Raw genomic sequence first — 26,124 nt, 5'->3', positions numbered from 1 at the left:
TGCGTGGAGTGCCGGTTTCTGTGCCGGGCGCTGTGCTGGCGCTGGCACTGGCGTGGCAGTGAGATACGGCCCAGAGCTCGAATCTGTGTTTTCAGATGAGCAAAGTCGATTTTTCCTTCCTGGCCAGAATCCCTGCACTGTTACAACTCACTCTGGTTGTGTTTCTAGTATTAAAGTTTCTATGGGGTGAGAAAACTGCGATGCTGGAGGGAGCTGAGCTAGTGCACTGCAGCTCCTCTGCTGTCTTCCTCCCATCTCCCTAGATTTATTTTTTATCATAAAGAACCAGACCACCCAGGAATGTGTCTAGCCCTGAGACAATCAGATTTACTGTATCCTCTGGTCTGGACACCTGATTGCTGTAACTGTACAGGAAGCCCCCTGTTAACTCTAACCACCCCAGAATGTCTCTAGCCCCGAAACACTCAGATTTGCCACATCCTTTTGTTCGAACACCTGATTACTGTACCTCTGTGATTTTTGCCTTTATAAACCCTGTGAAATTTCAACTCGGGGCCTTCCTCCTTACCTCTGCTGTGTCAGAGTGTAGGACGAGGCCCGAGCCGTGGCCCGCCTGAATACAGCCTTGCTTTTGCATTCGGAACGTCTGGCTCTCGGTGGTCTCCGTGGTGGTCTTCTTGTGACTTGGGTATTTCACTTCCAGCACTCAAGGGGCAAAGGTTTTGCCTTGTCGACCCAAATTCCTGGGTTCCTTTTCATTGTCGGCCCCCCTTCCAAAGAAAACCTCAAACATTTAGTTCACCAGCATATCTAATGTCACAAAATGTACATTTGGCAGCTTCTAATCTTTCACTGTGGTGATGTACAATTCCTCTCATTTGTGGGCCAGCAAACGTGGGGCGTAAGTTCTTAACTGGCACTTCTGGGAGTCAGAGGACGCACACATTAGTCACTTAGAAAGATGCTGCCAAGACCCCTGCCCCTGCTTCCACTGCTTGCCTTTCACTCGTTTGAGGTCTTTTCCCAACATACTTGCCAATTTACTATCTTCTTTTATAAACACAGGTTTCAACAAAGTTTTAGAGCTTTAGGGCTTTGGAACTTGGTATACCCAAATGATGGAGGTTTGGTTCATAGGCTTTAGGTGGTATTGGGAGGTGTGGAGCCCGGTGTCAGTGGCTCCCACCTGTAATCTTAGCTACTCAGGAGGCTGAGAGCTGAGGATCGGGGTTTGAAGGCAGCCTGGGAAGACTTCCATCTCCTCCTAATCAACAGAAAGCCAAAAGTGGAGCTGTGGCTCAAGTGCGGATGTATTTTCCTACAATAAAACTTATGCCGAGAGAGGGGGTGGGTGTCAGCTTTGGAGAACCTTCTTTAAGACACGGTTTGCAGGCACTACCTAGTACTCTCTCTGTCTGTCTGTCTGTCTCTGTCTCTGTCTTTCTCTTTCTGCCTTCCCTCCTCCTACCTCTCCCAATGATCTAATGTTGACTCCTGAACATCACAAACGCAATACCTGCATCTTGTCCATGCCTCTCACCCCACAGGAACTAAACGTCACCATCAGCTATGGAGGGAATGAAACCTATCCAAGCCATCGTATGCCTTATTTTGCAAATTAACTCTCTTTCTGAAAGCCCAGATCGACACCAAAAGATAGAATAATTGAAATTTCCTAAGTACATGGCATCTGAGAGGAATTTTGGAAAGCCCAACCAGATTCTAGTCAGATACAAGGCCATACGCTCAAGAGCAGTGAAGTCGCTGGACTATGCATTTACAATAACGTATGCTTTTCATTTTTAGATGATTACATCCTTCCAGGTGGACTTTGGGCTCCTCAAAGATTTGCTTCAGTTGAAATTTGAGGATTGTCTTAATAGGATCAGGGATATTGAGAAACATTGTCGCCAGGTAGACTTTCACGTTCTCTCTGCCTGTGTGGCTGGAGCTGCTTACACACATGCACCCTGCAGTGCTGAATTTAGTAACTTAAACGGGGAAGAAAATTGTTCCTAGGTTGTGACTCATGTCACAGATCTACTTAAAGCTTTTCTGTATCTGAGGAGCTTCTAGCTTTGTATGTGGGCCATTGATCTTCACATGTACCTTAAGTAGACCATTATTTTTCCTCTATTGAAGAGGAGGGTGCTGAAGCCCAGAAAGTTAACTTGCTTAAAGCCATTGATTGGTTCAACAGCTTGGGCAGGCAGTTTGATGGTTGATTTTGCCTGCCTGCCTTCCCTCCTTCCTTCCCTGTGTTCCCTCCCTTCCTCCCTCCCTCCCTCCCTCTCTTCCTCCATCTTTCCCTCCTTCTTCTCCCTCCCTCCCTTCCTCCCTCCTTCCCTCCCTCCCTCTTTACCTCCTTCTGCTCCCTCCCTCCCTCCCTTTTTCCCTCCCTCTGTTCCCTCTTTTCCTTCCTTCTTTCCCTTTCTTTCTCCAAACTTCACAAGGACCAACACACACACACACACACACACACACACACACACACACACACACACAACAAGAGGCATATACATTTCTTTTAAAATACTTAATGCTCAAGCAATTAAAACCATTGTAAATAAAATTTAAGTTTTGAAAATAATTCTTTTACTTCATGGCAGAATATTTGGGTATTTGATGATGATGCTTGTTTGGCATTTGGGATTTTTTGTGTCTTTATCTTTAACTCTGAGATTAGTGATAATGTTAGGGATTTTCTTTTCTAGTTTTAAATCCTAATGTCAAACTAACTTTTTGGTGGTGAATTGAATTAAGAGTGTCCTAAACTTCCCTGCCCAGTCTGGCTTTGAACCTTGATCCTCAGAGCTCAGCCTCCTGAGCACCTAGGATTCCAGGTGTGAGCCATTGGTGCCCTGCTTTAGTGTATGCATGAGGGAGAGAAGATAAAGAAAAAATTCCTGACCAAAGTAGTGAGATGGAGAATTCTTAAGAGCAAAATCACAACCAGGCCCTGTTGCTATCAGAAGGAGCCTCCCCTGTCAGTTGTCAATTTCAAACAAGCCTTTCCCCATTCAAGATGAACTTCTCCCATTGGATTCCACACTATATGGTACCGTGCAAACTTCACCCTGATGTCCTGACTGTTAGACGAGTCTAGACAAGGCCAGAAACCAGGCAGACATCCAGGTGTGGCAAAGAAAAGGGAAGCTTTATTGCAAGGAGGGGGATCTGCTCCTCTCCGCCGGCCAGGTGATCCGCCGGCGGCGTCTTAGTGCTGGTGTCCTCACTGCTGTTAGTGCTGCTCCTCACCAGGGTTGTGCTGTTGTCCCGCCACTCCAACACCTGTGTGTGCTGTTGTCCCGCCACTCCAACACCTGTGTGTGCTGTTGTCCCGCCACTCCGACACCTGTGTGTGCTGTTGTCCCGCCACTCCGACACCTGTGTGTGCTGTTGTACCGCCACTCCGACACCTGTGTGTGCTGTTGTACCGCCACTCCGACACCTGTGTGTGCTGTTGTACCGCCACTCCGACACCTGTTTGTACTGTTGTCCCGCTGCTCCAACACCTGTGTGTGCTGTTGTCCCGCCGCTCCAACACCTGTTTGTACTGTTGTCCCGCCGCTCCAACACCTGTGTGTGCTGTTGTCCCGCTGCTCCGATATAGGTGTGAGCTGTTGTCCCGCTGCTCCGATACAGGTGTGAGGTGTTGTCCCGCTGCTCCGATACAGGTGCGAGGTGTTGTCCAGCTGCTCCGATACAGGTGTGAGCTGTTGTCCCGCCGCTCCTCCGCTGCCATGTGTGGTTCTCAGCTCCTGGGCTCAGGTCGGCTCGGTTCCGCCATCTGCTGCTGTTTCCCCTCGGCGCTGTGGCTTTACTTTGCAGCTCTCCTCAGGCCAGGCTAGGGCTCTCCAGCCCTCAGGCCCGCCTGCGTCCATCTGTCTGTCCAGCCCAAGGCCTGTCTTTGTCTGTCCAGCCCCCAGGCCCAGGTGGTCTGTCCAGCCCCCAGGTCCGGGTGGGGTCCGTCTACCCCCATGCCCGGGTGGCTTCTGTCCAGCCCCCAGGTCCGGGTGGAGTCTGTCTAGCTCCCAGGACCGTGTGGCCTCCGTCTAGCCCCCATTCCGGGTGTCGTCTGTCTAGCCCCCAGGCCCGGGTGGCCTCTGTCTAGCCCCCATTCCGGTGGCCTCTGTCCAGCCCCCAGGTCCGGGTGACGTCCATCTAGTCCCTAGGCCCGGGTGGCGTCCGTCTAGCCCCCAGGCCCGGGTGTCATCTGTCCAGCCCCCAGGCCCGGGTGGTGTCTGTCTATCCCCCAGGCCCGGGTGGCATCTGTCCATCCCCCAGGCCCGGGTGGCATATGTCCTGTCCCCAGGTCCGGGTGATGTCCGTCTAGCCCCCAGGCCCGGGTGGCGTCCGTCTAGCCCCCAGGCCCGGGTGGCATCTCTCCAGCCCCCAGGCCCGGGTGGCATCTGTCCAGCCCCCAGGCCCAGGTGGCGTCCGTCTACCCCCCGGCCCGGGTGGTGTCTGTCTATCCCCCATACCCGGGTGGCGTCCGTCTAGCCCCCAGGCCCGGGTGGCATCTGTCCAGCCCCCAGGCCCGGGTGGCATCTGTCCAGCCCCCAGGCCCGGGTGGCGTCCGTCCATCCCCCAGGCCCGGGTGGCGTCCATCTAGCCCCCAGGCCCGGGTGGTGTCTGTCTATCCCCCAGGCCCGGGTGGCATCTCTCCATCCCCCAGGCCCGGGTGGCATCTGTCCAGCCCCCAGGCCCGGGTGGCGTCCGTCTAGCCCCCAGGCCCGGGTGGCGTCCATCTAGCCCCCAGGCCCGGGTGGCATCTGTCCAGCCCCCAGGCCCGGGTGGCGTCTGTCTAGCCCCCAGGCCCGGGTGGTGTCTGTCCAGCCCCCAGGCCCGGGTGGCATCTGGCCAACCCCCAGGCCCGGGTGGCATCTGTCCAGCCCCCAGGCCCGGGTGGCATCTGTCCAACCCCCAGGCCCGGGTCACGTCTGTCCTGTCCCTAGGCCGGCCTCCGGCTCTTCTTTTCTGAGTCCATGTTCAGTCTCTGTGCCCATGTCTGGGCTCCTCCCTTTCTCCTCAAATGGCTTAATGCCATGCCCCCTTTTATGTGGTAGGCAGTGACACAGCAGGTTCCAGAATTTCCCTGCCTGGAGGGTTATGACAGTTCCATTGTGATGTTTTTATGCATGTATATAATAGACTTGCATTGTATCACTCATCTCTTGCCCTTCATCTCTCTTCCCGTTTCTTTCCCCTCCCACGCAAGTACTAGAGCTTGAACTCCAGTCCTGGATGTTGTCCCTTAACGTTTTCCTTCAAGGCTAACATTGTAGCACTTGAATCACAACTCCATTCCTGGCTTTTTGGTGGTTTATTGGAGATGAGAGTGTCAGGAGCTTTCCTGCCTGGGCTGGCTTTGAACTGTAATTCTCAGATCTCAGCCTCCAGGGTAGCTAGGATTATAGATGTGAGCCACCAAGGCCTGATAGAGTTGAGCTTTCACTTAGAATGAGACAGGTCCTAAGCAGGGCAAGAGGACCAAAACTCATATTGTCTAACTTAGCTGTCCGTGAGATTTCGATGACTGCTGTTAGATTATCATAGGGATAAGAGCAGAAACAGGAAACCCGGTAGGAAATTATTACACAATACCTACAGAAAAATGTATGGGAAAACAGCAGTTGGAGGTCCTGAGGTGCACAGTTAATGTCTAAATATGTGTTGAAAGCAAGACTGGTAGGACAAACTGAGGGGCTGATGGCACCAGAAAAGCTCTGGGGTTTTGGGCCTACTTTGTAACTGAAAGAATGCAGTCCCCATTAACTCTTGAGAAAGATAAGAAGATGATAAAGCTAGAGACATAGAATGCCAGTGGGACTATTTAGCACCCATTTAAGCTGCTAAATAAGCAGTTGATTAGGAGCTCGAAGTTCTAGTAAAAGAACCAGCTTGATTCACCAATGGAGGAACAATTGGCATAAAGATGGTGTGTAGAACTGTGAGATTTGCTAAGATCGGCCATGAAATAGAGATGTCTGTAAGCCATGGGGCACTTCCAAGTCTGATGTTCTTTGAAGAGGGAAAAAATGGCAACAATATGTATCTTATATTTCCAAAAGCAACTTAGCACATCAAATGCCATCTCTGTTGACGGATCACTTCCGAAAGAAGTCTGAAAGTTTAATGGCCCGTTAATTCAATTGAAAGTCCAAGCAAGAGAAAAGAGTGGCTCAGATTCAAATAATGGCCTAGGAGGACATGAAGAGAGTGAAATTGAGGAATATTTTGTTCAAAGTCATAGACATTATTTTTATTTCATTTTGGTTTTGGAAACATACTACATTTATTAGAAATGCTGGAACATAAAGACCACCCAGGTCTTTTAAATGAACACATGCTAGATCTTTCCTTGGTTCAGAATTTGCCTGTTTGGCTGGCCAATCATTAGGAACATAAAAGGAATATTAGATTTTAGGAGAGGAATTTGCATTGACCCATAGTGTGCCGTGTGTGTGTGTGCATGTGTGTGCATGTCCTGTCTGTGCATGTGTGTGACTGTGTTGCTAGATGCTTATCATGCAATGGTGAGACTAAGAGGCATAGCTTCTTGATGGATGCGTAAAAGAGTTTTCATTTTGAAGGCAGATCTTTCACAACTAACCACTCGAGTCACTGGAAGAAATGCTATAACCAAAGCCAGGACCAATTTGACTTAGCAAAGTTGGCATGACTTACCCTCAAGAACGTGAAGAATGAGGTGAGGATTAGAAGCAGGATTGGAGTTAATTATTTTGCACCATTACTCCAAGGTGGCAGAAATGCAAGTGTCAATACTGCCATGTCTGGAACGGGATTTCCTCAAGAAAGTCAAACACTGTCCCTCGCTCTCTCCACCCTGGAGCTAGAATAGCCTTTTTGAAGTCTAAATCTGAGGTCTTCCTCCTGCTTCTAAAAATCCCAAGATGTCTTCTCTCCTGAAACAGCAACACAGACAGCGATTCTATTTGCTGTTTGTGAAAGTCATGGAGAAAGGAAGAGGTTTGTGAAGCAGGAAAGAATCAGGAGCATTTGTCTTGAGGCCAGTCTCTTTTAACGGTAATTTCATCTTTGGCTGTAATCATTTTACCTAAGATTATTTTACCAGCATTCTAGTTTTTTCTGTTCTTTCTCTCTGTGGATCCGCTTTCTATATTGCTTCTTCTTTCCTTTTTCTATGTACTTAGTTATTAATAGGGATGTCTCACAGAAAACTGAGAGATCATGACCACAAAACTGATCCTGCTACACCACTCTTGGGCATATACATGAAGGAATGGAAAATATTATCTATAAAAGAGAAAGAGACCTGCATACCTATACTTATAGAAGCACTGTTCACAAGATCTAAGTTATGAGGACATTCTAGGTTTCCCAGGGATAAATTATATCACACACACACACACACACACACACACACACACACACACACACACACACACAGAGTGAGAGAGAGAGAGAGATATTATTCAGCTGTAAAGATTGGTTGCTGGAAAGTGAATGGAACTAGAGATCACCATGTTAGCCAAAATAAGCCAGATTCATAAAAACAAACAAAACACGCACACAATTGTCAGTGCGAATACTTAGCTTAGAATCCTGCAAAGGGTAAGCAAAGTAAATTTCTTGAAAGTATTATCCACTGGTCAGATGGTAAACTTTTTTCAGTATGATTTATAGTTGCACTTGATTGCAGGTGTGTAAGGGGCTGGAACATTCATACACCTTGCACGATTTTTCATACACGATTTTTGTGACATGCAGCACAGCTATAACAGTATGCGTTAAAAGCACTTTTTCTGTATTGAGTTGAATCCCCCGGTCTTCATGCCCTTCAGCAAGGATCACCACAATCCTGCCTTGATGTTTATGGCCAGTTCTCCCCATTCCTTGTATTAAGGGAATCGGGCTTTCTTGGGCATCAAAACATATTATAAGATCAACTTCCCCAATATTCAAACCTTCTTCACCAACACAGGTAGAGACTAATGTGTTGTCACCACCATCACGAAATTGGTTCACTACTTGGCAATAAGCATCGTTTCCAAGAGCCTTATGAGCTTCATCAACGACTAGGCACTTGACATCAGCAGCGGGACAAGCTCCTCTAGGAAGTTCATTTAGCATGACCTGAGGTGTAAGAAGCAGAACTCTCTTGCGGGACCCTATTTCCTTCCTGGTGATAGCTTGAGTAGAACCTGTCAGTTTGGCCCTGTGGGGTTGCGGAATACCCATCACCTGGGAGCAAGCCTCCATCTGTTGTGTCACCAGGGGTTTCGTGGGTGCCATGAAAACCACTTTGCTAGAAGGGAACCAGCGGTAGAAATGGTACATGACCATGGCGGCGGTGAAGGTGTTGCCCAGACTGGTAGGCAGGCAGCAGAACCGCCCCAGCTCTGGCCCTGGGAGGCTCCATTCGCATGGAAGTGTGCCAGCAGAAGGCGAGGTCGCGGGGCCAGGGGTGGGGGGTGGGGGGTGGGGGTGGGGGTGGGTGTGTGGGGGGTGGGGTCTCTGGCTCCCATGTGAACAAATTGTTTGAAAACTTAACATGAATTTCCAACGATGTGTGCTACTGGTAAGATGAATCATTTTTGAAGCTTTTAAATACTTTAAAGTATTTGTACACATGTGAATGTTGTTTTCTTTTTAAAAGTTTATTTATTTTCAAAATTATTACAGAGGTGTTACAGGTTCATACCCAAGGCAGTGTGTACATTTTTTTTTTTATCAAACTTGTTACCTCCTCCTTCATTTTTCTCCCAGTTTTCCTAATCCCCAATCCTCCAGCCCACGTTGTACAGTCCGTTTACAGCATATACTCTTTTAAGTATTGCTGTTGTATTGGTTTAGCTTTTACCTTTTGTCTTTCCATTTTGATGTTCCCCTTCCCTTCCTTAGTTCCAATGAATGTATATAAAATACCCATAGTAACAAAGTCAGTTACAGTGACATCAGGGGTAAAAGCATGGGGAAGAAAAACAAAAGAAAAAGGCATAATTTCACAGGGTACATTGAAAATAACAACAGCAATTATAAACCGCTCATTTCCATGGCTTGGATTTCATTTCTCTTAGCGTCATCTCACAGATGAATTTTTTAAGTGACAAATACCGGACATTTTCAAGGTAATAAGTATGAATCTTTACTATTTAACAGCACCATACGGAATATTAGAGTCTTTTGCCATTACTTAATATTTGAGCTGGTAACTTAAAAGGGAAACATATTGCTATATTCTGGAACCAGAGCAGCATGGCGACGGAAGCTGTTGTAGGCCTCCTAGCTGCACCTTACCTCAGTGCAGAGTGAGGGCGTCAGAGGATGAAACAGCACAGACTTGTCAGATGGGTTTGCTTTTACAGCAAAGCTTCATCCTGAACACGGATCAATCCACTAGTCTGTTCAGAAGGACTCAGTGTTCTTAAACCAATTACTTCCCAAAAGACTCCCCTCCACTCCCCTCTTCATGTATGGCTTTTAGGATTAAAATTTCAACACAGAAGTAGCTCTGTGGCTCAAGTGGCAGAGTGGTAGCCTTGAGCAAAAGAAGCTCAGGGACAGTGCTGAGGCCCAGAGTTCGAGCCTCAGAACCAACACAACAAACCAATAAATAAATAAATTGTTATTTTAAGGGCTAAGGATATGGCCTAGTGGCAAGAGTGCTTGCCTTGTATACATAAAGCCCTGGGTTCAATTCCCCAGCACCACATATATAGAAAGCAGCCAGAAGGGGCGCTGTGGCTCAAGTGGCAGAGTGCTAGCCTTGAGCAAAAAAGCCAGGGACAGTGCTCAGGCCCTGAGTCCAAGGCCCAGGACTGGCCAAAGAAAAAATAATAATAATAATAATAAAAATAAAAAAATAAATAAAATTTCAACACAGAAAACTCGGAGTAACAAAGATTGAACTTTTTTCCCCCAAAATACAGCCAAAAATGTAAAAGATTACTTGAAAATGTGCTCATGTGATGGGATCTCTTTTTCCTTGAATATATGTTCTTCAAAAAGCATACAAATACGTGTGGTCCATTGTTTAAAAAATAAATTAAAAAACTGAACAAATGATAAAATATTGAAGAAGCCAGCATTCTTCACAAAATAGACACAGATGTGAAACAAAGCTGAAGGGGATTCTAACCCAAGTCTAGGTAGATATGCTGATTCAAAAAGCTTTCTTTGTAGCATCGACATGTCACTTCCATCCAGATGAAACATTCCATGATAACAAGCATGACCCTGATCTTCACCTTCTTTAAAGAGGCAGGAAATAGCAACCCCCGCCCCCCAAAACCAAACAACGCTAACCTTGAGATGGTTAAGCAGTGGACCATGTGAAGAAACTTTAGTAAAGTTGTTGTAGTGCATGATACTCTATATTTTATAATACATTATTTTATCTTATATATAATTATCAAATAGTTTAACCAATTATTCCTTAAATTTATTCTTAGGCAAGAACAATGATAGTGTTCAATAATAATGTTTAAGCATATTCATTTCAGTATTATTTTTAGAATAAAAATATAGGGTAAAATTATTGTTAATAAGGAATTTTTGAACGAATATTGTATTGTTATGCATCACGTAATTATTATACTCAGGTATGTAGTAGCATTTAATATCCTTTATAGGTGTTAAAATGTCATATACACACATTAGCATCTAATCAAGGAAAGAAAATAATTTTACATGTTTTTGCAGACAAAATGTATAATTCTTAGAAAACACAGGCAGCAGAATGGCTGTAGGCTGAACAGGGGAGGAATTACAGTGACATTAGAAAGGTGATATCAAGTTCATTTTAAAGTAGAATTGTCCAGATGTAAACATTTTCAGGCATCACCATGGGTGATAACCACCTGCGCATCTCAGAGGAATTCTGCTCTTAGACCAACTGTCCCTAGTTATCATTATTGCTGCCAGCAACAATGAGCCACAGTCACCCACAGCTCTGTGAAGGGAGTCGCAGACCCGGCAGGGCTGAGGCTGCTCTGTTACATCTGTGCGCTGCTCATGCTGGAATCTTGCAGCCTGGAAGAAACCTTGGAAGCCACATTGGCTGGCCATTTACAAAGCCATTTCCTGTGCAAAGAACAACAGCTCATCATCACATTGTCTGTGCTCATGTACTGAATCCTATCAGTGGGACTCATAAAAGATGAATTTAAAGTCCAGTTACAAGTAAATCCACATAATACAGCATGTTCACTCCTACCTTTCATATATCATAGAGGAAAATACAAGACAACAATAAAACTGAGAGCTAAGGAGGCTCAGATCTGAAGATTGTAGTTCAAAGCCAGTCTGGACAGAAAAATCCTGGAGTCTCTTTTTTTTTTTCAGCAGATCGTTTTATTGACTCTAGGCCATTGAGCTAATGACCTGATATGCTTTCAGGTATTCTACTTCACTGAGGAGAAGATTCGTGTCAGGAACTTTTGATGCTGAAGGGTTTCTCTTAATGAGTGTCTACCCTGCAGTGACTGCTTCCGGGTCACAACTCGTCAAGAAAAGGGGTAGTGCACAAATTTCCACTTGCTGCCATTGACTTCTTGCCAGAAATAAACTTCTTCGCAGCATTTATGACACCCGAATCAGTGACAGAGTCAATTTGCTGAAGCACAGCAGGTGGTGGCATGTAAGAACCAGCAATGAGAGCCTGAGACCCAACTTCATCCAGGGCACCCTCAGAAGACTCTACTGACATGAGGTATACAACTTTCAGCTTCCTCTTGGCAGTCTGGACATCTGTGCTGGAACGCTTGCCTTGAGAAACTGCGTTCACTTGGTTGTAGGCAGTTTTGATGACATCCCCAGCAGCTGCAGCCTGGGTGATAGTGTAAATTCCAAGGAGTCCAGAATCGCAGTAACTGGCATTAGAAGCAGAAACATCAAAGGGCTGCTGACTTCCTTTGGCAATGGCCTGGTGGAGGAGACTGGTGCTGTTGCTGCCCCTCTTGACATGCGGCCCTGCACCCAGGACATGCTGGAGCACACCAAAAGCATTTGCTTCCTTACTGCCTTCGGCCGCACTTCCTGCTACAATCGCAGCGTGGACAAGGCTGTGTCCATTCTGCTCTCCAGTTTCACCTCCAAGGTATTTGGCTTTGGGAATAGACAAGCCAAGCCCACCTCTCATGTTCAGAAATTGTTCAGCAACTTGCTTTAGGATAGGATGGCTCACAGCAATTCCAATCAAAGCCATTCTTGCACTTGTAAAATGGTTCTGAACAAAGAAAGGCAACTCCTCTGATGTCACTTTTCCAATCCCATAGGACAATACAGGGAATTAGCTAAGGCATTCCTGTAAGCAACAGCATGCAAATTCTCAATGACAGGAGCCTGTGGATTCTGAAAAGCCACAGCTTTGTCGATCTTTAGCTGAGGCTGAAGAGCAGCTACTTCCCAACGACAGAACTCAGGTGCAGTGGTGACATTGAGCAGGAACTCCATTCGAATCTGCATATCATCCCGCAAGCACTCCACACTGAATGCCATGTTTTCTCTGGTCGCAGCCACACGTGATTTACCACGGACTGCTTCAATGCCACGGGTTATCTTGAAAGAGGAAGCTCCTTTTGTAGTCAAATTAGATGCAAGACGAAGCAAAGGTGAGGTTCCCAGGTTGCTGAAGTCCTCATTTCTACTGCTGGCTTTAATGAACAAACCAATTCTTGAGACAGGAGCATGATTTTCCAGAGAAGCGATCCCCAAACCATTTGGTAACTTGGTGAACTCCAGGTCCTGAGGCTGTAGAGGTGTTCCTGGAGGGCCAGCCGCCGCTTTCACTTTGGGGGCAACGTTGAGGGAATCAAATCTCGAGAAGGAACGGTTGTGGTTAACAACTTCATGGTTCAAATCGCAGTGACCCACCGTCACTGCTGCCAGGAGCAAGGAAGATGGTGCCTGCAGTCTCTTATCTCCAATCAGCCAGCAAAAAAGTTGGAAGTAGAGGCATGACTCAAGTGGTAGAGCTCCAGACATGAACAAAAGAGCAGAGAGAGAAAGAATGGCTCTGAGTACAAGTTCCCTTATTGGTACAAAAAAATTGTACACAAACAAGCAAATAAACATAGAGTGCTATAGATTGAGCAGAGTACATACTGAATTAGTATGCAAATGAAAATTCATAAGAAACTGAGCTTTGTCTCTATGAATTCAAATAAACTCGTAATATTTTCTTATTTGAATTTAGCACTTTAAAAGATAAAATGTATATTGTGTATACATATATGCACACCTATATAAAGTGCCTAATTTATGTTTTCTAAGAAATATCAGGTATGAGGAAATGAAGTGAATAGAATCTGTGTTTTTAATTATTTATTTCGCATGGTGGATATTTATGGTAAGTGTACATTTTATTGACACACTTAATATAGGCACAGGTGTTCCTATTTCAGTGCAAGAAGGTCTGATTAACCTTTATTCTTAGTAATCTGAGTATGAATTGCCTTTATCATACCATAAGTATTTGAAAGGAAACAATTCTCATTTTATTCACAAAAAAGTAGTATTAGAAAATGTATATGTTACTTTCATTTTTTCCCCTTTTGTGTTATCCCCTGTTGTCACTGTTTTTGATTTTGGTATCCTGTATGTTGTCCATATGTTTATCTGATTTGGGGAAGGAAGGGGAACAACAAAATGGTGAAACAAATGAGAAAAAGTGAACCAATGCAATATCATACTCACAGACCTCTAGGTTGGAAATGAACTTTACAATTCTGGAGGGGGAGTAGAGGAGAAGGAAAGTGGGAGAAATTGAGGGAGGTGGTAACAATGTTGGACAAGAAATGTACTCATGACCTTGCATATGTAACTGTAATCCCTCTGTACATCATCTTTAGAATATAATTAAAATGAAAAGAATACAATTCATAGAAACTTCGAAGCTATGATTGCAGTTATGAGAATAAGCATGCTGACCACAAAACTATAGATATTTATATTTTCAACACCAGGAAAACTTACCTAAAATTTTATCAAATTTGAATATGAAATCAAATGTTTCTCTGGATATAAGTGAAGATATACAACATGGTTCTGCATTGAAATAAAATGAGATGGCCAACAGGCACAAACTTTTCATGCATATCATTGTGAAACTTTTGAATAGTATTTAACTTTGTTTTTTGTTTCTGCCAGTCCTGGGGCTTGAACTCAGGGCCTGAGCACTGTCATTGGCTTCTTTTTGCTCAAGGCTAGCATTCTGCCACTTGAGCCACAGCGCCACTTCTGGCCTTTTCTATATATGTGGTGCTGAGGAATTGAATCCAGGGCTTCATGTATAAGAGGCGAGCACTTTACCACTAGGCCATATTCCCAGCCTTGAATAGTTTTTAATAGGGGATTTACTACAAGATTTTAGGGGGGAATACAATGAAAATACTGAATTAGTATGCAAATGAAAATTCATAAGAAACTGAGCTTTGTCTCTATGAATTCAAATAAACTTGTAATATTTTCTTATTTGAATTTAGCACTTTGAAAGATAAAATGTATATTGGGTATACATATATGCACACCTATATAAAGTGCGTAATTTGTTTTCTAAGAAATATCAGGTATGAGGAAATGAAGTGAATAGAGTCTTTGTTTTTAATTATTTATTTTGCATGGTGGATATTTATGGTAAGTTTACATTTTATTGACACACTTAATATAGGCACAGGTGTTCCTATTTCAGTGCAAGAAGGTCTGATTAATCTTAGTAATCTTAATAATCTTAGTAATCTTAGTAATCTGTTTATGAATTTTCTTTATCATACCATAAGTATGTGAAAGGAAACAATTCTCATTTTATTCAAAAAAGTGATATTAGAAAATCTATATGTTTCTGGCTATGATATAATCACAATTTGCGTCAGTTGTGTATGTGCATAAATACAAGAAAATTTATGTAATTGTTTATCATCTTTTTATCTTTGTCTGTTAGATAAAAATTGCTTCCTTGATTTCTTCTTATGCTCCAGAGTGAATAAGAAAAGGTATGTAAGTCTGTGATATGAAATTTGGAGGACAGAAAAAAATGGTATGAAAGATTTATGAGGCAAAAATTAGAATGTGTAATAAGGACAAGTATAAGAGAAGTCAGAATATGAAGTTGGAAGAGAGGTTTGGCCAAAAATACTAAGCTATGTACTATTAATGTGGAAATATTTTATGATATCTAGATAGGTCATGGCATGAATTATAGAGAAGTAAATTCTAAGTATGCACATTAGGTGTGCTACAGAATAAAAATGGAAATATTCAATTTACAGAAGAACTCTTCAACACAGCTTCTTTAAGTAAAAAACCAACAACAACAACAAAAAACAGTAAATCTAAAAAAAAAGTCCTAACCACCAGCAACTGAAAAGAAAAAGAATGTGAAAAAGAAAGAAGAAAGCCAAACATCTTGCAGAATAAAAATCAAATATCGAGCACTGGGCATCTCACTTCAATCAATCAACCAAACAAAAGTATTAATTGTTTTGGTTTGAATTGGATATTTATTTTAAAATGTTGTGAGCTTCCTTGTTCTTCAGTTAAAAATATGATGAATGGAAAAACTACTAAATACAATGTACTGTTACAGTATATATATATATATATAATTCTTAATTGCATATGATTCTTTTTTCCCCATTATTGTCGAAGTGAAGTACAGAGATGTTACAGTTTCATATGTAAGACAGTGAGCACATTGTATATACAGTGTCCAGGGTACTAAGATCAGATACAGTGCTAACAGTGGTAAAGCCACGGGAAGAGAATATGAGAGAAAAAGCAAAAAAAGGGAAAAAATCGGTACTGTTTCACATGGTATGTTGAAAATAATTACGATAGACCACTGGTTTCCTTAATGTGGAGTTCATTTCCCTTAGCTAGGATTCTCAAAGCATTGGCTTACGTCAGGATTGTTTGTCTCAATCTAAAGACAATGAATTTCAGTCATCTTAGCCCATAAAAGATGGAGTGGGATGGAGATGAAGTGGATAAGAAACAGAAGGAAGAAGAGGGAATGAAAAAAGGGATGGAAGAAGTGAGATGAGTTCCATGTTCATTCTTCTCCTCATGGATCAGGATGCAAGCATAGCTCATAATTTAGCAATTATTGATTTTCTAAAATATATATTATATAAATTTGCACAAGAGGGTTTATCCTAAGTCCATGCCTACATACATATACATGTATATGGAATATACTTTGATCTGATTTAACTTTCTCTATTAATGTTTTATTTACATGTTTGTTTTGTATTCATATTTGTTGGCCTCAGTAGAGCAACTACAGACAAGTAAATCACTGCTGCTGAAGTAGGAGTATGGTCTTCCATTTAAGGAGTAGCCTGATTATTTATCTGTACCAGCTATTAAAGTTGAATTGTGATTTTCAACTTAGTGTTCATATTTAAAATAATTTGTTTCCTCTCAACATACCATATTTATTTTTAATAGATAATTGGAGCCTACAATATCAATATACACATTATGAGACCCTGCTGTTGTACTTTCCAGTTCTCTAGGAACACAAGATTGTCTGTACCTGGTGTAAATCATGATCCTAGAAGTTAAATATGTAATGACATAGGCTCCAAAGTTAAAGAAAACCTCATTCTTTTGAAGAAAAGTAAGAGAAAATAAACAAAAATTGTGTTTGAATTTTGTTAATGATATTATAATCTATTTCCACCCATGTTTTAAAGAGGCCTCAAAGAGACATTTTAAACATGTCAAACATACACACCTTTCAGATTTTTCAAAAAGAATGATACCGTGTTAATACACAGATGACTAACTTTGAGGAATTACTAACTTCTGTGAACTTATTTCTCATTGAAACTGTGGGATTTCAACCACGCAAAGAACTCCACAACTTTCCGAAGTGTTATTTAAGTGATCAATTTTTACACATATTTGTCTTCAAGGAGCCATGAATTCTACCTGACTTGTCTGCCAATATGTAACAAATAACTCTGACCATTCTTTTGTTGGAAATCAATTTCTTTCTTTCACTTGTAGGGAAGGTGTCATCCGCTAACCCATTCACGTTCTATCCTGGACTGATGTAATACAGATTAATACAAGAAAAGCAAGAAATTCTAATTTGCAACTTTTACATGTACCTAGGTGTCCTCACAAGAAAAATCAAAAAGCAAAAAAGTAGGTAGGTCTGAATGTTTTTATAGTGGATTGGATAGAGAAGAAAAATGAAAGAGTAATTAGATTTATATGGAAACCAAATAAATCTACAAGCTATGCTTTTTTGATTTATACCATATACATGTAAACATTGTTATTAATTAAAAATACACACATAAATATAAGTTGGGGGTAGGGATTGGAAGAAGGAATTGAGGAAAACTGAATGAGGGGTTGACATTGTCCCAAACAGAATGTACTTATTACCTGACTTTTTTTTTTTTTTTTTTTTTGGCCAGTCCTGGGCCTTGGACTCAGGGCCTGAGCACTGTCCCTGGCTTCTTCCCGCTCAAGGCTAGCACTCTGCCACTTGAGCCACAGCGCCGCTTCTGGCCGTTTTCTATATATGTGGTGCTGGGGAATCGAACCTAGGGCCTCGTGTATCCGAGGCAGGCACTCTTGCCACTAGGCTATATCCCCAGCCCTTATTACCTGACTTTTGTAACAGTAACTCCTCTGTACAACACCTTGATAATATCAATAAAATTATATTTTAAAAAGGGGATATCCACAACTGTGTGTGTGTCTGTGTGTCTGTGTGTTTATACATGAGGCTTGACAAGGTTTTATCTGAAAGTTCTCATCTAAGTAGAAAGAAAACAACAATAAAAAGCTTTAAAATGGCTACTTAACACAAAAAATATTATATTTTTGATCTCCTTGAAATTTATAGAGGTGATGGATTGAATTTCTTTTTTTTTTTTTTTTTTTGGCCAGTCCTGGGCCTTGAACTCAGGGCCTGAGCACTGTGTCCCTGGCTTCTTTTTGCTCAAGGCTAGCACTCTACCACTTGAGCCACAGCGCCACTTCTGGCCATTTTCTGTATATGTGGTGCTGGGGAATCGAACCCAGGGCCTCATGTATGCGAGGCAAGCACTCTTGCCACTAGGCCATATCCCCAGCCCCTGAATTTCTTTTTTTATTAAACTTTTTTCTTTATTGTCAGAGTGTGATACAGAGGGGTTACAGATTCATATTAAGTCAGTGAGTACATTTCTTGTTCAACTTCTTACCTCCTCCCTCATTTCCCCCCTCTCTCCTCCCCTTTTTCCTCCCCCCCCAAGAGTTGTGCAGTCAAATGGTTTTGTAACTATTGTTTTTGTAATGGTTTGTCTTTTTGTCCTTTGACTCTCAATTTTGATATTCCCTTTCCCTTCCCCAGTTCTAATACCCGAATAAACAGTATTCAGGGTATTCAGATGAGATATAGTGGTAGTGAGGGTCCAACCACAGGAAGGGAATACAAGAGAAACAAAACTAAACCAAACAAACAAACTAGAAAAAAATATAAAAAGTAGGGTTTCATATGTCATATTGATAATAGTTACAACAGTGGTATAACTCTTGTTTCCATAATGTGGAGTTCATTTCACTTGGCATCATCTTCTGTGATCATATGGGTGTAGCTATTGGGGTATTTTGATCTTCTACCATGAATTTACCTGCCAAAACAAAGAGTTTGAGCACAGGCAAATCATTTGGCACTTGTTAGTGTTAACTTACCTTATCCACAGGAAACATAAATTTCTTTTAGTTTCAAGAAAGTAGTTATATAGTTTGAAGCAAGATGCCTTTCTTGATGAATACATTTCAGAAATGAAAGAAAAATTGGCCAGTTATTTTTAAAATTCATATATTTTTTATTCATAATATTATTTATTTCAATTTCAAATAATATTGTGAGGAAGAATGACTGGAAATGGCAGACTGCTGTACCCATTTATTTCAAGATGCCTAGCTTTCTTCTACGCTATTGTTCTGCTCTCTATGTCTGTAGGAGTTGTGCTACACAAAGAGAAATGCATGTGATCATAGAAGTATTCTACATGTGGCTACTGAGAATGTGAAATATGTTTATTGAGGTCAAGAAACTCAGTATGGGATTGCATTTAATTTTAATTAATTACTTAATTTGAAGGATTACATAAGTCTAATGGATATTGTATTTGATGGTATAGAAAAACCTTACCTTGTCTATTTTTTCTGGTTTATTTATTTTTTTCATCTATATGTAGGTATTCATTTAAACTATTATATAAATTCAGAGTGTACCAGATGATGATTTACTGTGCACATATTATGAAATGATTACCACAATCAAGTTAATTAACATATTCATCACGGCATATGGTGATGTTGTTCCTTTTCTACTGAGAATACTTGAGACCTATTCTTAGCAAGCTTTTCTTTCTGTTTTTCTATCCTTCCTTCCTCCTTTCCTTTTTCATGACATGGTCTCACTATAATGCTCATAATGGGCCTTCAACTCAAGATACTCCCACCTCTGCCTCTGGAGTTATATTACTTGCACACTATACCACTGTGCTAGACAGTTTTACAAAGTTTTAAGGATATGATACATTATTTATAATTATAGAAATATTTTCTACCTTAAACCTACATTTATATATTTTATAACTTTAAGTTTGTACCATCTTTACAATCAATATCTCCTTATTTTCCTTCCTTTTTATTTTAACTCCTGGCATGATCTCTCTTCCAAGGAATTTGCAATTTGAAAGATAAATCATAGAAACAGAGAGTAAGATTTTCAGGAGGATTAGAAGGGCAGATAAAGAATGTTTTCTAAAGTAGTTTTACTGATAAAAGGAACCTAGAGGCAAAATAAAAGAAAAGCCTATGGAGAGTTCAGTGACGTTTAGAGAAAAGTTAAGTCTCTCTAGATCAAATCCATCTTAAATCTGATATAACAAGTAATTATGTCATGACAAGATCTAGAAAGATATTATCCTGGAAGATTGTGTAGGATATTTTTTTTATCACTTCTTCTGTAAAAGTAAGCAAATTTGGGCAATGAAGAAGTAACAGAAGCCAGCTCTTCCATCTTAATTCCTCCAATGACATGCTTCACACAATAGTTTGCTCATCTGTCAACTCAGATTTAATGAAAACTAACAAGCTGCATGTGCATACCTCCATTGCCAGCTTAGTCCAAGTTGGCTCAGTGATATGATAAATTGAGAAGAGGCTGCCCTTGCAGTCTCTGCTCCAGCCTGTCTTCTCATCAACCTGCCAACAGCACTGCCCAGTGCTCCACACAGCAATTCTCTGCTATTGTCATCCACAAGAAATAGGAGTTCTATCTTCTCCCTTCTACGACACAACTAAGCATCCTTTTCTTTTGGCAAATTGATTTCTTCTCTCTTCGGCTTTCTATTTCATTCTTTACTCAGGGACTGTATCAAGAGCAAAAAGAGGAATCAATGTGAGAATTGGATATGGACATTTACACTGTGATTGCTTAGATTGCATTTGTATGACACTGTGCAGTTTTGTGGTTTGTGCACTGTGTTCCACAACACCCATCATTACCAAATGTCTATAGTGCTTTGGAGGAAACAAGGTCATCCACCAAAAAAAAGAAATTTCACATCAAGAGTAGGAAACATTATACTTCATACAGATGATTGCCTTAACAATGATTCCCATATAGATTTTTTATGCAAAAGTATTTCAAGTATTATCTTATGGAGATGCATAATAATCCCTAACTATTTCTCTAGTTATCCCATTTGTCAATAACCACACAAACACAAAAAGTTTTGAAGTTATGTCACAACTAAAAATTAAACATGTTTCTAGGATTAGTAAACTTTATTCAACCTTTCACTTGAAGCTATGATCCTAAAATAGATCATGTAAATACCATATACATTACAATTGCCAATTATGCATCATGAATGATTAATAAGTACTTAAATGTGTTTCCACTAAGTAGTTTACAACACAAACAGGAAGCCAAAGTCATGGAACTGACATCTGCTTTATAGCAGATATAGACCACTCAGATCTTCCAGGTGCTAGCCTAATGGTCAGGAAGTCACTTAGCCCATTCTAGCCTCTACACTGAGTGATCTTTGGTCTGACTAATAATATCCTTTCCTGTACACTCTGCTGACCCGAGGAATACTTTATGATGTATTCAACAAATGAAGGCCTTCTCAATAAAAAACTTCTTCCAATTCTATGCTTAGAATTCATTCTGTGAATTCATTTTATATTTAATGTCTTTGGGAACTTTATCCCTCTTAACTTCATGATTATATGAAAGCAGGAACTATAACCTTGTTTCCTCTTGTACTCATAACTGACTGCACAGCTTGAAACACACCAACACAACTTGTCTTCTGATCTGTTTTTATACCAGTACCATGCTGTTTTTGTTATGATGGTCTTGTCGTAGAGCTTGAATTCTGGTATTGTGATACCTCCTGCACTGCTTTTTTTGCCTAGATTTGCTTTGGCTATTCTAGGTTTTTTGCTGTTCCATATGAATTTATGGATTGGTTTCTCTATTTCAGTGAAGAATGTGGCTGGGATTTTGATAGGTATTGCATTGAATTTGTATAACAATTTGGGCATTATGGCCATTTTCACTATATTGATTCTGCCTACCCATGAGCATGGGAGGTCTTTCCATCTCCTTGTGTCTTCTTTGATTTCCCTTATTAGATTTTTGTAGTTTTCATTGAATAGGTCCGTCACGTCCTTGGTTAAGTTGATCCCTAGGTACTTTATTCTTTTTTTGGCTACTGTAAATGGAATTGTTTCCATAATTTCCTTTTCTGTTTGTCTATTGCTGGTGTATAGAAAAGCTGCTGACTTTTGTGGATTGATTTTGTATCCTGCTACTTTGCCAAATTGGTTTATTAGGTGTAGGAGTTTGGGGACTGAGTTTTTTGGGTCCTTCAGATATAAGATCATGTTTTGGGTCTCTGATAGCTGGTCTCCCATTGGTGGAGGGGGTAATGGGGGGCTCACTGGTCCTGGATTGTGTGTGTGTCCCTCGCAGCCATTGGTCCTTCAGGGGGTGGCGAAGTGTCGTGGTGGCTTCCCCAGTTCCCTCCTTCTGCCGCGCTGGGTTCCCTTGTCCGAATCAGGTGTGGACCCGAACTTCTTGTCGCTGCTGTTGTGTGTCTTGGTCCGCACCCTCCCTCATGACCGTGGAGTCTCCCGCTATATGAATTCTGCGCTCCTGGCAGCCTGTCTGCTGATCGCCGGGTTCCCCTTTCCCAGCCTGACCCTGTTTGGGCCAGGGTCGGCTGGTGGGGGGAGGGTGCCTCGGAGATTCTCCGGCTCTGTGTAGGTTTTCTGCTCTTTGTTTTTGCTCCTTTTTGTTTCCCTGCGTTTCTCCACTGCTTCTGGCTGCTGGTTTTGCTGGGTTCTTGATGGGGTGTTGGGTGTTGGAGTTCCCAGCTTCTATTCAGTTGGAGCAAGTCGGGGTGCCTCCCTACTGTCGCAGTGCCATCTTTCTCTCTCCAAATTCATTTTTTAATATTGTAGTTTAATTTTTAGTATCTGGATGTGGCCACGTATGGATTTCTGTTTTGTGAATAAAGATAGATGAGCTTGTAGGGAATTGAATTTCTGTTCAATGATGTTGGGAAATAATTAACATTTTAATAAATTGAATTCACTTTTCAATGCAGCACAGGTTAAAATCATCTACTAGAGATTATTTCTTGTAAGATTGCTTTTTCCTTAAGGTAAGCTAATTTTTTTATAAGTACATGTATCCTACTTCATTTCCAATGACAGTTTCTTCTCAACTATTTCACTGATTCTTTGCAAGGAATTGAGTTAATACTGTACTTTTTGCAGCAACTTCAATATTTTAACTGAGAGTTAATTATTATTTGAACATCTTATTATTTAATAATATGATTACAGATTACAAAGAACATCTATTCATATTGCAAATTATCTTGAACAAATATAAGATCTTAACGGAAAGTTGTGGTTTTCCTCACCCAAATAACATTTCTGTAGCCATATAACAAATTATTACATATAAACCCACTCAAAACATTCTACAAAACATAAGATGAGTACATTTTAAGCTTCTCAAGGTCATTAAAAGTAGGTAAAATCTTTTTATTTCTTTTTTTTCAAATTTTTATTATCAAACTGATGTACAGAGAGGTTACAGTTTCATATGTTAGGCATTGGATACATTTCTTGTACTGTTTGTTACCTTGTCCCTCGTATCCCCCCTCCCACTTTCCCTTCCCCCCCTGAGGTGTCCAGTTCACTTACACCAAACAGTTTTGCAAGTATTGCTTTTGTAGTTGTTTGTCTTTTTTATACCCTGTGTCTCTCAATTTTGGTATTCCCTTTCAATTTCCTAGTTCCAATACCAGTATACACGGTTTCCAATATAGTCAGATACCATTACAGAGATAGTGTAGGTACAACCACAGGAAGGTGATACAAGAACATCATCAATAATAGAAGCTACAGATACACATGGGACGTTGAAAGTAGCTACAACTGTGATATAACAATTGTCTCCATAACATGGAGTTCATTTCACTTAGCATCATCTTTTTTCTTTTTTTCCAGTTTTAACAAAAGTACATTTAGTAGGAAGAGAGAAACTTGAAGTAATTTTTGACTAAAAGAAGTATGACTGACAGGCCATAAGGAAACTACTGACAATCAAGAAGAGGAAAACTGCTCAGTGAGAGTAAATACTGTTTGGCAGCTTGTACAGCAAGCCCTGTGAAAGGGAATAATAAGGGTTGTGATGTCATGAAATACCTTCTGTACTGGAAAATAGACATCTGAGGATCTGGTGAAATGGGTATGGTTGTTGAAAAATGAACTCAAAACTACCAACAAACATTTCTGGAGGAACACTGTCATAGATCTTGTTTCATCCAATTTGAAATTTATTTATTTATTTACTTACTTATTTCTTACTCATTCTAGTGCTGGTGCTGGGATGTGAACTCAGGCCTGGGCACTATCCCTGAGGTTTTTTGCTCAAGGCAACACTTGAGCCACAGCTGCATGTATGGCTTTTTTCTTAGCATCATCTTATGTGTTCATAAGGGTATAGCTATTGGGCCTTGTGATGCTCTGCTATGACTTGCCTAAACTTGTACTAATTAAAAGTAGGTAAAATCTTATAAACGGTCACAGACAAACATACTAGGGAACCAAGATGATTACTGAACATAATATGGTCTCCTATTGAGGGACTGGAATAAAAAAATCTTATTCGAAAAACTGAACAAATTACAGACGTGGGTTAATAATATGTCAATATTAATTGAGTAATTATGATAAATGTAGTTTTGACTGGTTAGCAAGGAGGAAGGAGTAGGGAACTACCAATGATACTTCCATACGGGAACTTCCTGTATTAGTATCACAAATCTTCATAAATCTAAACTTGCCTTAAGGTAAAACTTTATTTTGAAAGTATAAATGGAATTGATTCATAAATTATGCTGTAATAGTGAGAGATCTAAATAGGACATTCCTGTATTTGAAACATATTTTTAGATCAATGGTCTCCAAAGTAGAAGGCCCTGAATGTCCAAGTTACCTCATCTATGTATTGTTGTTTATTTATATACATGTTCATTCCAATCAATATTATTGTTATTATTATTTTACACAGCATAAATTAGTTTGGGTTTTTCACATGTTGCCTGTTTTATACATAACAGTCAATTTTATTCCAATTGGATACCCCTAGTCCACATTCTTATAGACAAAAGTTGAGTTTGTTGTTATTTATTACAGGTTAACACCTATTCCTATTGAGCCTTTAGATAGCTTAGTAAAGTCATGTCTGTATGGAATATAATAATTCCTTGGGCTTTCATCTTTTTTGTGTGTGTGTCAGTCGTGAGGATTGAACTCAGGGCCTGGGCTTTCCTCCTGAGCTCTTTCACTCAAGGCCAGCATTCTACCACTTTGAGCCACAGCATCACTTTCAGACTTTGAGTGGTTAATTGGATATAAGAGTCTCATGGAGACTTCTCTGCCCAGGCTAGCTTCAAAGCAGATCCTGGGATTTCATCCCCCTGAGTATGTAGGATTACAGGCCTAAGTCACAGACATCCAGCTAGTCTTTTTAAAAGATAATTATCTCTTTTGTCCATTCCACAGGCTTTTCTTTTCTCTACAGTTTAAAAAACTGTAATGTGATGAGTGCAATTATAGAAGGCAGAACTAAAAACATGTTCACTGAAATTACAAAAAAGAAATCCATATTTTATGAGTTGTGATTCGTAATTTTTTAAGAAAATATAAACAAAGCAAACATAAATTTTATTATTTATGATTAGGATTTTCATCCTTAATTATAAAAATACTTTTATTGCCTTTAGGTAGTTGTACAAAAGAGTTTCACAAAGCAGTTTGTGAATACCATATGTCTCGATCAATATCATCTCCTTGGTCATGGTCACATATTTCAATCATCCACCCCTTCCTTCACTTTTCTTTATTTTGTAGGATAGATATTAAATTTGGCTGCTTTTTTTCCCTCCTTCACTCCATTCATTGACTCATTACCCTTAACTTTACTCCATCCATTTCAAGCGCCATCTCCTGTTAAATTTAAAAATCACTCTTGGGGCTGGGAATATGGCCTAGTGGCAAGAGTGCTTGCCTCCTACATATGAGGCTCTGGGTTCGATTCCCCAGCACCACATATATGGAAAACGGCCAGAAGGGGCGCTGTGGCTCAGGTGGCAGAGTGCTAGCCTTGAGCGGGAAGAAGCCAGGGATGGTGCTCAGGCCCTGAGTCCAAAGCCCAGGACTGGCAAAAAAAAAAAAAAAAACAAAAAAAAAAAACAAACAAACAAACAAAAAAAACGTTAAAATCACTCTTCACCTGCTTTTCTTTGAACGAATTTTATTTCTTTTAGTCTAAGTAATGTTTTATTTGTGGGGCATGATGGACATACTTTAAAAGTTTGTTGTTTAAAAGTTCTTTTAGCTTTCCTTAAAGAAATAGGTTGAAGATAAAGATGCAACATGGATATTGGCAGGGTACAGGAGACACAATTTAGCTCATCATAATGGCTGTACAGTTTTATATTAGTCCTTATATTATTTCATACCTTTGTTTCCTGGGTTCAGCTATTTAATTAATTTTTTCCTAGCTATAAGTCTTTATAGTGACCTTTGGATGTATCACACTACATTTATTTTCCCATGTTGTTT

The 26,124-nt window shown here is 40.8% G+C and overlaps 1 protein-coding gene across 1 annotated transcript; it reads right to left on the bottom strand.

Moving 5' to 3' along the window:
* Positions 1-11,443: 11,443 nt before the first annotated feature.
* LOC125339953 (cytochrome b-c1 complex subunit 2, mitochondrial-like) lies at positions 11,444-25,358 on the bottom strand. The gene is given in 3 exon segments (XM_048331312.1): positions 11,444-12,225; positions 12,228-12,869; positions 25,325-25,358. Coding segments are annotated over 3 exon segments (1,458 nt in total).
* Positions 25,359-26,124: the final 766 nt, after the last annotated feature.

The sequence above is a fragment of the Perognathus longimembris genome, chromosome 22 (assembly GCF_023159225.1).
Source record: "Perognathus longimembris pacificus isolate PPM17 chromosome 22, ASM2315922v1, whole genome shotgun sequence".
Taxonomy (NCBI): domain Eukaryota; kingdom Metazoa; phylum Chordata; class Mammalia; order Rodentia; family Heteromyidae; genus Perognathus; species Perognathus longimembris.
This window is presented reverse-complemented; position numbering and strand designations above follow the sequence as displayed.